Here is a 12,086-nt window from a genome sequence, read left to right as displayed (position 1 = left end):
CTTTCCTCCCCTACTTAATTCTCTCAAGGGCAGGGGTGTTTCCATCTCCAAGGCAGCCCCGGCAGCGCTCGCCCTACGCCGGTCTGGCTCTCAGCCAATAGGAACCCTGGCTAGATCTTCCCAGCCACTAGGAACTGCGGCGGGCACTAAGGAAGACGTGACGCCTCGGGACGAGGAGAAAGTTTTTCCTCCAGGGCAGCCCCTTCCCCTCCCGAGCGCGGAGAGGAAGGCTGCGTCATAAGAGTGCGCCCGCGGCCCGCCCTCGTGGCCGTCATCGGGGCGCGCTGAGAGCGCTTTCACTTGTTTCTCGGTGGAGGGTCGGCTGGGATCAGGACGATGGTGGGCTGCGAAGGGGCGATCGTGGCTTCTCTGCTCCGGAGGCTGTGCTCTGGAGCCCGGAGCTTCCCGTCAGGTAAAGAGGGAGGAGCGGAGTCTCCAAGGGCATGTCCCTAGAAACAACCCTGTGGAAGTATGTGCTACTGTATTACCCCTATTTTACAGAGAGAGGAGGAAACTGAGGCAGAGAGAGAATAAGTGACTTTGTGCAAGGTCACACCTCTAGTGTCTTGGCGAAAGATTCAGACCTTCCTGACTGCAAGCCCAGTTCTTCATAAACCGGACTACCTGGCCGTTCGTACTTTTTATCACATATAAGCACACCTTGCCAAAGACATTGACTAAAGGGAGGAAATAGGGTTGGGCACTGGAGTTGTGATTTCACTGGTATAGGAAGCTCACAGGTAAGGAAACATCTTTCCTACAAGTTACAGAGTTGTCTAGACTGCAGAGCACTGATAAGTTTAACTTGCTGAGGCATTGTGCCCTACTATGTGTCATTGGAGGCACTTGAACTCAGGTCTTCTTGGTTCCAAGGCCAGTTTTCTATCTGCCAGACCTGTAGATTTATGAAGAAAAAAAAGAAAAAGAAAAAATGTTTACAAGTATTAGACTAGCAAATTGTCACCAGATAGGTGTCTGTGTGCTTGAGTTGTCATGCCTAGATGTAGAAACACCAAAATATTCACTCTCCATCAGAAACAAGCTTTTGCTGAGAACATGTTATACATCTGGTACTGTACTAGACACTTTCAGATGTACAAAAGAAGTCTGAAAAGCATTATGCATGCCCATAAGAACTTTACAGTCATTTAGCAGCTTAAGAAAGTATATATAGTATAATCCAAAAGACAAGTTGAATCCATATGTATAGTAGACAGTAGGTAATTTCAGTTCAGTAAACATTTAAGTTCTAATTATATGCAGGGTATCCTGTTTGGTACAGCATATGGGTGTGAAATCAAAACTTTAAAAAAATTACAAGTAATACGTTGGTAAGAACTAAACAAATTTTGTGACAAAATATTGGTTCACAGGTAGGAGAATGCAGGGTATGTATGTTGTAATTGTTCAGTTGTGTCTGACTCTTTGTGACCTCATATGGGTTTGTTTGGTTTTTTTGGGCAGAGATATTGGAATGGTTTGCCATTTCCTTCTCCAGCTCATTTTACAGATGAGGAAACTAAGGTAAACAAGGTTAAGTGGTTTGCCCAGGGTCACACAGCTAGTAAGTATCTGAAGTCAGATTTGATTTCAGGACAGTGATTCTTTCTGACTCAGGTCAGGTACTCTGTCCACTTCACCACCTAGCTGCCCGAGGGTTGCTGTTTGTCCTTTGTTCTCAAAGAGAACCATGACAGCAGGAAGGTGAAGCCATGACTTGCAAGTGAATTGGATTTAAGTGAGAGAGGGCTGTGCAAGGACACCAGCCTCACTTTCACCTCCAGAGCCATCTGGGTCCGGTGGCCAGATATGGATCTGGACACCCAGGAGGATACAGTGGGGATCTTTGGCCTTTTCAAGTTAAGGTCCTTAACAAGCTAAGGTGTCTGTTTGATTGAGGCAAAGCCTATTCAGTGATTAAGGCTTAATAAGAAATGAAGCAAAGAATGGCCTCTTCAAAAATAGTTCCCTTCCCGGAGGAGAAGACCCTCAGGGTTTCTGGCCAAAACAGAAACAATTGCTATTTACATTTAGGGGCCCCAACAATGAACAAGTAGGGCTTGGCCTGGGACCTATTATCGGCCAATCCATGAGAGCCAGAGTGATTTGGGGTTAAGGCTGGTCTTTAAGAGAAAAGGAGAAAAAAAAAGTTTCAGAGATTAAAAATTCACATTTTCTTTGAGCTGGGCACCAGCAGATAAGGGTGTGATACCCTATGTGGACCGAGGGAAAGAAAGCCCTATTTGGTCGTGATTGGCTTAGAATGAATGTAAATAGTAGTTGTTTCTGTTTTGGCCAGAAACCCTGAAGGTCTTCCCCTCCCAGATTTTTTTTTGAAGAGGTCATTCTTTGCTTCATTTCTTATTAAGTCTTAATCACTGAATACAGTCAAACAGAGACCTGTTAAGGACCTGAGCTTGAAAAGGCCAAGGATCCCTACTGCATCCTGGGCCATCTCCAGTTGTCCTGATCCATATCTAGCCACTAGACCCAGAAGACTTTGGAGGTGAAAGTGAGGCTGATGACTTTGCACAGCCTTCCCTCACTTAAATCCAATTCACTTGCATGTCATGACATCACCTTCCTGCTGTCATGGTTCCCTTTGAGCATGAAGGACAAATAGTAACCTCCGTGAGCAGAAAAGGAGCTGCCCATTGGAGACCAAACTGGAAATGGCCAGTTGGGCAACAAACAATCTACCTTCATTCCCTCCTTCCCTCTCTTTTCTTTCCCTCTGTCCAGCTGCCTTAATAGTTTGTTTATAGGGAACATCTATATGTATATATATATGTGTATATACACATAAGTTCCCCATATACATACATTACATTTTGTATACGTACACACATATAAACATATGTTCAGCTTTTTCGATCATATCAATTCTCTGTGACTCCATTTGAGGTTCTATTGGCCAAGATACTGGAGTGGTTTGCCATTTCCTTCTTTAGATCATTTTATGGATGAGGAACTGAGGCCAACAGGGTTAAGTGACTTGCCCAGGGTCACAAAGGAGAAGTGTCTGAGGCTGGATTTGAACTTGGGAAGATGAATCTTCCTGACTCCAGGCCTAGTACTCTATCTCATTTTGTATATACGTATTTTGTGTGTGCACACATATATACACATACGTACACACATATATACACATACATACACACACATATGTATGCTCACACACACAAAAATATGTACACACACACATATAGGTATGTATATAGTAGTTCAACTTAGATGTAGTCTAGAAAGTAGTATGAGATAAAGCCAGAAAGAAAGGTAGAGTGATACCAGGTTGTGGAGAAACTTGAATGCTAGCATAAGGAATTTGAACTTTATTTAGGAGGCAGTAGGAATGTTAAGGTTTATCAGTAGATAAGTGACATCATAAATACTTGTTGAATTGAATGATTAGATCTAGTCGTGAGATAGATGAATCTGGCTGTAGAGGGAGTTTGATTGGAAGGGACAGAAAGTAGAAGTGATAAAACTTGTTTGGAAGCAACAGCCCTTGCAGATGATACTGAGAACGCTTAAGAGGAGACGATAGAGAGATATGGGTAGATTTTCGAGAAAATCAATAGAAAATTAAGTACATATAACAGTTAAGTGAAGATTTAACTCTTATCTGGTCTTTACTATTAGATTAGGAAAAGTCAAATATTATAACTTTACATTCTCACAAAGTACAACTTGTTTTATAGGTTATGCAAGAAGTGCCAGTATCAGATTTTGCAGTACAGGAAAGACCTATGAAAAGATCAGCCATGCCACTATAGATCGTATCATCCGGGTGGATCATGCAGGGGAATATGGAGCAAACCGCATTTATGCTGGACAAATGGCTGTTCTAGGTAGAACAAATGTCGGACCAGTTATTCAGGTCTGTATACATGAATCTTTGCCCCTTATATTTTGTTCCACTGAAGTACTTATTTGATTGTAAGTAAATATATTATAGTTGTATTTTGTAGATAATTCTAGTTCTTATTGTTTTATTCCACTTGTTAAGTAGTATTTGAGGAAAAGAAGCCAGTTTATAAGAGGCGGAAGAGAACTAAAAAGGTGGAAACTTTCAATTTTTTTCCTTTCACTTCAACTATATTGACTTGTGTACTTTATATTTGATTTTTAAAATTATTGGTTATATTTTAAAATTGTTTATGTAGTTAATTATATATTGAATTATAAATTAATATTATACATTAACCCCCTTTTGGGTGGCAATTCCTTGCTGCACTATAACACATCCAATTATATTGCAAAAAGTTAGTAATTTCCCCCCCTTTTAATAAAGAAAACAATTATTGATATTACAGTAAATATTATAAGGTCTATGAACATGAAATGAAAATTTCTCCTTCAACTTCAGAGTTCTTTCCATGCAGAATTAAGCACTTGGCTTATTTAAGTGAGTGCACTACTAAGTCCAGGGTGGGAGAGATGTTCTTGGATCATAAAACTAGACTTTACAAATAAAAGACTGAAAGTAATCATGCAGCCCTCTTACTACTACTGGGTATACCCATTGTGTCACCTATCCATTCTGCCTTTCCAGAATACCATTCAAGACATCAAAAAATTATTAGACTTATAATGATAAATATACATGTAATGAAGACACAAACTGCTAAATGACACTGCTACTGGTAATGTCTGTGCTACATGAAAGCACCTTTAAAAAGAGCCTGTGTGGCAAGAGATAAGTATCTAAAGATTCAAAGTGAATCAGCAGTATTGAATAACAGTATAATTCTAAACTGGGAAACTGCCTCAAGATTAGGTGCATCTTCAGTTAATGTAACAGGGGAAAAAGGCAATGGATTTTATTTTACTAATTGCATCCACTCACAAATTGACCTAGACACAATGAGATTTTCTTTTGCAGTCTTTAATTATAATGATGATAAAGGAATATATCTATTTAAAAGCAAAACCAAATACTATTTTTGTCTAGATTAAGAGATGGCACCAAGCTTTGAGATTCAGATTTTGGGTGGCCACATGCGGTGCTACTTCGATGATCCAGGGTTTGTCTGTAATTCTGTCTACCTGGTTGCCTTTCTCTACAATCCCAATAATCCATGCTTGCTGACCTTCCCCATATTTTGGGGGTTCAATCTCTGCGCAGAATCAAGCTGCCTGCTCACGTGGTAAACAGATGAGAAGGCCTCCTGATGTCTCTGGGCAGGTTCCATCCATAAGGCCAAACATGTTTCCATAGGCCTTAATAACAGCATCCATCTTGGCCAACACTAGAAGGTTGTGGATGACAAAGGACACTTCATTCCTCTGTTGCTTAGCAGGGTTCTGCACATGGCTCAATATCCCAAACCCTGTGATGTCCGTGGCTGTGTGCGCATTAAAAGTATGCATAAGTCGAGCAGCTGTTAGGTTGAGTCTTGCCATGTTCCTCATTGCTTCTTGATGTGCCAACTCCACATCTTCCTTGGTGACCACAAGTTTAATTTTATTCTGCTTTTCTGGTTCTGAAATATCCAGCCACTGGTGCACAGCTACAGCTACTTGTATTTTGTCAACACAAGTATATCTCTTGGCACTGCATTATCAGGCATGATAAACTCATTCGGCTGTTGTAGCCACTCCATCCAACACAATCCAGGAGTTCAACACTGTTTGACCACCAGTTGCAGATATTCCTGCTTCTTCTGCAGCATCTTTAAAACCCTGTATAATTAGGGGCATCACTTTGTCCCTTGCCTCGTCTGTCATTTTATTAATTATTCCAAGGAGCATCAACATGTTGTCACATTCCATGACAACCATGGCATAAAAGTCACTTAGAACATTGGCACAGGCTGTTTGGCCCATCATGTAAGGACTATCCATAATGGGATAAATGTAATCTGTGATCTAAACTAAGGAAAGACCACCATGTCTCAATGGAATAACCAAGTGTCCATTCCAGTGCCTAGCCTTGGCATAACTGCTCCCCAAAACTGTTCATCTTCCTGGAAGTGACTCTCTTATAAGGATTCCAGCAATTTCTCTAGGACATTTTATGGTACCTTCAGTTCAGTGAATCAAGTTAGCCAGAAACTCTTGTCCAATTCGTAACTTTCTGGTTAAAGGATTCCTGAACAGACATGGCTCTTAGGCACACACACTCACAGTTTAGTCTCCCAGTCCCCAGTCTGTTGGTGTCTTGCCTGGTCTACCAGTTTGCTTTTTGCCCTCCTCTTCCTGAAAACCATTTTACATTTTATTTTATAGTGATGTTTACTAGTCACCAGTGAGAGGAGTCCAAGCTAAAAGCAAAAACTGACAAGCAATTAGCCTTGCCTTAATTGAGATTTTTGTGAGAAGTATGGAGTACTTTATTTATTACATTCTAGCAGCCTGGAATCAAATAACTATCTAATTTTCTGATCTATCAGATTTTAAAATAAGCAAAATAATCTCATTCTTAGTATTCCCATCAGTACAGATCTTTTACCTTGTATAAATACTGTGGTATTTCCAGAAAAACTGTAAGATATAAACTAATTAGGAAATGAACTAAATTTGTACTTGATGACATTAGTCTCTCTCTTTCTATTCTGAGTCTGTTTTTTCAGATGTTTTCTCTTTTTAAAAGTGAATGATTTAGGTTGAAGTGGGGCAACATTAAATGTAAAACATATATAAAGGCAGAGAGGAGAGAGAAGTCTTTTCCTCACATTTCTACCTTGAGTTCCCTTTAATTGTATAGCTGAGAAAATGCAGTTTCCATAGCACACAAGTATGAGCCTTGTTAGGTGTGTCTGTGGGGTGGTTGGATTCTCTCTTAATTTATTTCTCCTGCAGAAAATGTGGGATCAAGAAAAGGCCCATTTGAAAAAATTTAATGAGTTGATGGTTACATTTAGAGTCCGACCAACTATTCTGATGCCCTTTTGGAATGTAATGGGATTTGTATTGGGTGAGTATCTATTTAAGTGAATTTATTTTACTTAAAGGAGGCTAAGAATGGAATATGACTTCTAATGTGGACAATTTCAGGTGCTGGAACAGCCTTACTTGGGAAGGAAGGAGCAATGGCTTGCACTGTGGCTATAGAAGAGTCAATAGCACACCATTATAACAACCAGATTAGGACATTAATGGAAGATCCAAAAAAGTATGAAGAACTCCTTCAGGTGCTTAGTTTTGTTTTGGAATTTGGCTGATTTAGAAAAGGGTGTATGTAAAAATTGGTATTAATTAAAAATAAATTTGAAGGAATCTTAGAGATTTTTATTTTATAGACAACTGAGGTCTAGATTTTTGAGTGACTTGCTGAAGATTCCACTAGTAGTGGAAGAGCTGGGACAAGACTCTACTGCAGAGTGCTTTCCACTACATCACTGTTGGCAGATTCTGAACAAAGGCCTTTAGCATAAACAGAGGTCAAACAAAAGAATGAAGAGAATCTTTTAGTCAATTTCCAAACAAAATATATAGAATTATTTTGTCATTATGAAGAACATATATTTAGCATCTGTGTGGTATCAATCTTTTTTTTTAATTTTAATTTTTTAAAATTTATTAATTTATTTTGATTTATCAACAATCACTTCCATGTGCTTTTGAGTTTAAAATTTTTCTCCCCCTTCCTCCCAGCCACCCTTCCCAAGAGGGTGCACAATCTGATATAGGCTATACATTTACATTCCTATCACACATATTTTCACATTAGTGAAGTTTCAAGTAAAAATTAAAACCAATAGGAGGACCCATCCATCAGAAAGAGGAAACAAAACTCAACAGAAGAAAAAAAAAGAGATAGCGATTCAACTTCCATAATTCTTTCTTTGGATGTGGATAGCATTTTCCATCCCGAGGCCTCTGGAGATGGCTTAGATTCTTATATTGCTGAGAAGGGTTAAGTTTATCAATATTAGTCATCATACAACGTGGCTGTTATTGTGTACAACGTTCTCTTGGTTCTGTTCACTTCACTCAGCATTAGACCATACAAGTCTTTCCAGGTTTTTCTGAAGTCAGCCTGTTCATCATTTCTTATAGCACAATAGTATTCCATTATATTCATATACCACAACTTGTTCAGCCATTCCCCAGTTGGTGGGCATCCTCTCAATTTCCAGTTCTTTGCCACCACAAAAAGAGCTGCTATGAATATTTTTGTACATGTGGGTCCTTTTCCCATTTGTATGATCTCTTTGGGATATAGCCCTAGAAGTGGTATTGCTGGGTCAAAGGGTATGCACATTTTTATAGCCCTTTGGGCATAGTTCCAAATTGTTCTCCAAAATGGTTGGATCTTTTCACAACTCCACCAACAATGTATTAGTGTTCCAATTTTCCCACATCTTCTCCAACATTTATCATTTTCCTGTTTTGTCATGTTGGCCAGTCTGATAGGTGTGGTGTAGTACCTCAGAGTTGTTTTGATTTGCATTTCTCTAATCAATAATGATTTAGAGCATTTTTTCACTTGACTATGATGGCTTTAATTTCTTCATCTGAGAACTGTCTGTTCATATCCTTTGACCATTTATCAATTGGGGGATGACTTGTATTCTTATAAATTTGTCTTGATTCTCTGTGTATTTTAGAAATGAGGCCCTTATCAGAGAAACTGGTTGTAAAAATTCTTTCCCAATTTTCTACCTTCCTTCTAATCTCAGTTGCATTGGCTTTGTTTGTGCAAAAACTTTTCAATGTAATGTAATCAAAGTTATCCATTTTGCTTTTCATAATGTTCTCTATCTCCTGTTTGGTCATGAATTCTTCTGTTTTCCATAGATCTGATAGTCCCAGTTTGCTTATAGTATCAGCCTTTATATCTAAGTCCTGAACCCATTTTGACTTTATTTTGGTATATGGTGTGAAATTTGGGTCTATGCCTAGTTTCTGCCATACTCTTTTCCAGTTTTCCCAGCAGTTTTTTTTTCAAAGAGTGGGTTCTTATCTCAGAAGCTGGGGTCTTTGGGATTACTATAGTCATTGTATGTGGTATCAATCTTTTAAAATGTTTCTACTTTAATATCTTTATTTCTGTGTGTTTTTAGAGATATCTAATTTCATGTTATCTACTTCTTGAAGCCAACTTAGTTTCAAGGTCAGAAGTGCCAAAGTCTTTATAAGACAGGTAGCTAAGAAGTGGTATGTCACTTGTGGGCCTAACTCAGAAAAAAAAAATTATATCATATACAGTCAGTCTTTGGCTCTTGCTTAATCTAATATACAAAACATCATTAAAGTAAATGCATTATATAACTAACATTTATCTTTTAATATAAGATGTCCCAAGAGAATTGAAAAGAAATATATACTGAGGGTTGACATTATCACATAAGATAATATACATGGAATGCTTTGTAAACCAAAAAGTACTATCTAAAAATTCTCCCCATTTTACAGATCAGGATACAATCTCATGTAGGTTACAAATTTGTCCCAAAGTCATGCCAGCAGCCTCAGGAGCAGAGCTAGGATCTAAACCCAAGTCTTCTCAATTGAAATCGTGTTCTTTCTGAGATTCCAGTCTATCTGAAGACATGATTTGTATTTTCTGGTCCATAAAATGCTGTTGCTATCTTGCTATTATTTTTACTTAATCAGATAATTAAAAAGTTTCGGGATGAGGAGCTAGAACACCATGACACGGGGCTTGACCATGACGCGGAATTGGTAGGTACCTGTCATTTATACTTTGTTGTTGGTACTTTGGCCACTGCTATTTGGAAAGGAAAGTGGTTGCCAGAGAAAATGGACTTAAGGAGAAAAATTATGATGCAGTACTCGTGAGTAAATTATTCATTTGGGAGTCCTGTTTTTGGTTCTTCCTTAATGTAATTCTTCTCAGTGTCCTTTCTTCCCCCAAGTATAAGGAATGAGCAGTTCTTGTTATTTTACAAAGTTCTTACAGAATTGAAGTGAATTATTTCTCACTTGCTAATTTATTCTATATCTTTGACTGTGAAACTTCTCTTGCAACCTGCACATCTAATAAAATCAATCTTATATTTCTTTTTAGGCACCAGCATATACCATCTTGAAAGGTGCTATTCAGGTTGGATGCAGAGCTGCAATATATTTATCGGAGCGAATTTAAAATAATTCTTTGTGACATTATGTAAAAGATGGTAGTAACTGAAAGAGTTTTATTTGCACGTGTGAACTTTATAATTGTGAATTTTGTTAATAAATTGAATAATTCTACTCTGAAAAAATCTTTGGTTTTTCTATATAGTGCCTTCATGTCACAGGGTGACATTCAGATATATATACACTGACATTACAACAGAGTTATTCCTACTTTGGTCTTATCTTTAATCATTAGATTTGGATGATCACCAAACTAACAAAAAAATTTAAAAGAACAGAATCAGAATTCCTTGGCATCATAAGTTACAGTCATTTAGAAACATTAGTATATTATATAGACTTTTTTCTTCAGTATTAAATTCTGTGTCAAGTAAATCAGAATGCTTACTTCGGTGCTCTTTCATTTTTTTTGTAAAACTATCTTTGGGTAAGTTTCTTAGTACCCTTTAGAGAAATTGACACAACGTGACTAAAATGATCATATTTGTATCTTTTATGACTTAAGATGCTTAGGATTCAGACAGATTAAGTGGTAATAAAATGCTTGAGGACAACTACTGTCTTTTAGAGTACTAGCTTCCACATAGACATATGATACATACTAATTGTATTGATTTAAAGGATACAAATTCAATTCTAATTAAACATTCAAGTAGTAACCATAGCAGCTGGTTTGAGTTTGTTCAAAAATGTACTCCCCACAAATTCATGCTTAAATTCCTTATGTACGTCTAGGTGAAGTAGTGTTCCTGAATATTTTTGTTAAATCGGTATAAAAAAAAAGATAAGATTTTATACTCAAAGTCCTTATTCTAGGTGCAGTGGTGGGACCATTTACTCTAATGCTAGTTATATCATGAATCCTGCAGTCTAGAACACCCCTGAAAAGCAACCATTTAGCAACTCTAAGGCAGCATATTACATCTGCTTTTGTGCTTCCAGATAAAGAGCATTAAGGCTTTATTTATTTTGGGGGGGGTAGGGTTGTGGGGGGAGGAGTGTAGAGGAAAGGATTGTTAGAAGGTTTAGGAAGCCCAAAGATGATAGCCCCTCCACTTTTTGTCTTCGCTAACAGTGAAGGTAGTCATTTCTAATGAATCATCATCTAAATATAGGACTCTAAATTTCATGTTGTACGGAAAAACTTAGTCCTATGCATGTTGGGTGAAGAAACTGCTACTTTAGTAGACTGACCTTTAAACCATCATAGTGATTAACAAAATCTTTGGCCTTCTGGGAAAGTGATGCTATTTCTTAACTTCTCATAATTAGGTAAGTTTGAATGATGTGTATTGGTGGTTATACTTGTATAAAGGCTCTTTGCATTGTGACTCTGAAATTTATATGAGAAAAAGATATTTGCTGCTATTTGCTCAGGATATCCTTCAGAGGCAGTGAATTTGACATGGGCTATTTATTTATTTTAACTTTTTTGATAGCTTCCAGGACAAGACTAGGGAAATTGCTTTCTCTAAATCCCTCTTTGATTCTTCTTAATGTCATTACATCTTGTCTTTGTGTATTAACATGGCCATCTTGTCTTTTTCTTGCCTTACCTTTCTGACCTTTCAGGGGAAATGTGCTTATAAAACTGGATACCAGCCAAGTACGATAAGTAGTAAAATGGGTGATTGTGTCTGAAAAGACTTAAATAAGAACTACAGTTCTTTCCACAGTGGGTTAGACCATACCTCTCCTTAGTGTGTTGGTATATTGACTCACATACACATCTTACTTTGAGGTATACTACTAGGGAGCCATCTAGAATAGAACAATATGTAAAATAAAAAGAGATCTCTCAAAGTGCTGTTAAAGCCCTGAAAACACCTTGCCTCTGGACATGGCTAAAGAATTTTCAAGAGAAGGATTAGTTCGATTTCCTGTTTTTCTTCTTCCCCAAGGATTTATTTTTGCCTCCTGGGACTTACACCCTCCCTCTCTTGTGTCCCAAAATGGCAGCCTGCTTATGATGTGACTAAACAGGGCAGGTCTTTCATAAGTAATCATGTAGGAAGATGTGCTCTGGGACTTGTCAA

The 12,086-nt window shown here is 38.0% G+C and overlaps 1 protein-coding gene and 1 pseudogene across 1 annotated transcript; one reads left to right on the top strand and one right to left on the bottom strand.

Moving 5' to 3' along the window:
- Positions 1-247: 247 nt before the first annotated feature.
- On the top strand, positions 248-10,175 carry COQ7 (coenzyme Q7, hydroxylase). Its single transcript, XM_020965393.2, has 6 exons — positions 248-412; positions 3,702-3,880; positions 6,805-6,919; positions 7,000-7,136; positions 9,565-9,633; positions 9,980-10,175. Exons 1-6 carry the CDS (start codon positions 337-339, stop codon positions 10,055-10,057), a joined length of 654 nt encoding a protein of 217 aa, XP_020821052.1. The 5' UTR covers positions 248-336; the 3' UTR covers positions 10,058-10,175.
- LOC144457176 (selenide, water dikinase 1-like) lies at positions 4,951-6,016 on the bottom strand (annotated as a pseudogene).
- Positions 10,176-12,086: the final 1,911 nt, after the last annotated feature.

Source organism: Phascolarctos cinereus, unplaced genomic scaffold (assembly GCF_003287225.1).
Source record: "Phascolarctos cinereus isolate Bilbo 61053 unplaced genomic scaffold, phaCin_HiC Scaffold_4;HRSCAF=312, whole genome shotgun sequence".
Taxonomy (NCBI): domain Eukaryota; kingdom Metazoa; phylum Chordata; class Mammalia; order Diprotodontia; family Phascolarctidae; genus Phascolarctos; species Phascolarctos cinereus.
Note: the sequence above shows the minus strand (reverse complement) of the source record. Positions and strands in the feature narration are given on the sequence as shown.

Bases quoted from the DNA above. Each gene is read 5' to 3' on its own strand.
- COQ7 (XM_020965393.2), top strand. From the start codon at position 337: ATGGTGGGCTGCGAAGGGGCGATCGTGGCTTCTCTGCTCCGGAGGCTG. The intron at 6,920-6,999 runs GTGAGTATCTAT...GGACAATTTCAG, and splicing joins TGTAATGGGATTTGTATTGG to GTGCTGGAACAGCCTTACTT. The intron at 7,137-9,564 runs GTGCTTAGTTTT...TTACTTAATCAG, and splicing joins AGTATGAAGAACTCCTTCAG to ATAATTAAAAAGTTTCGGGA.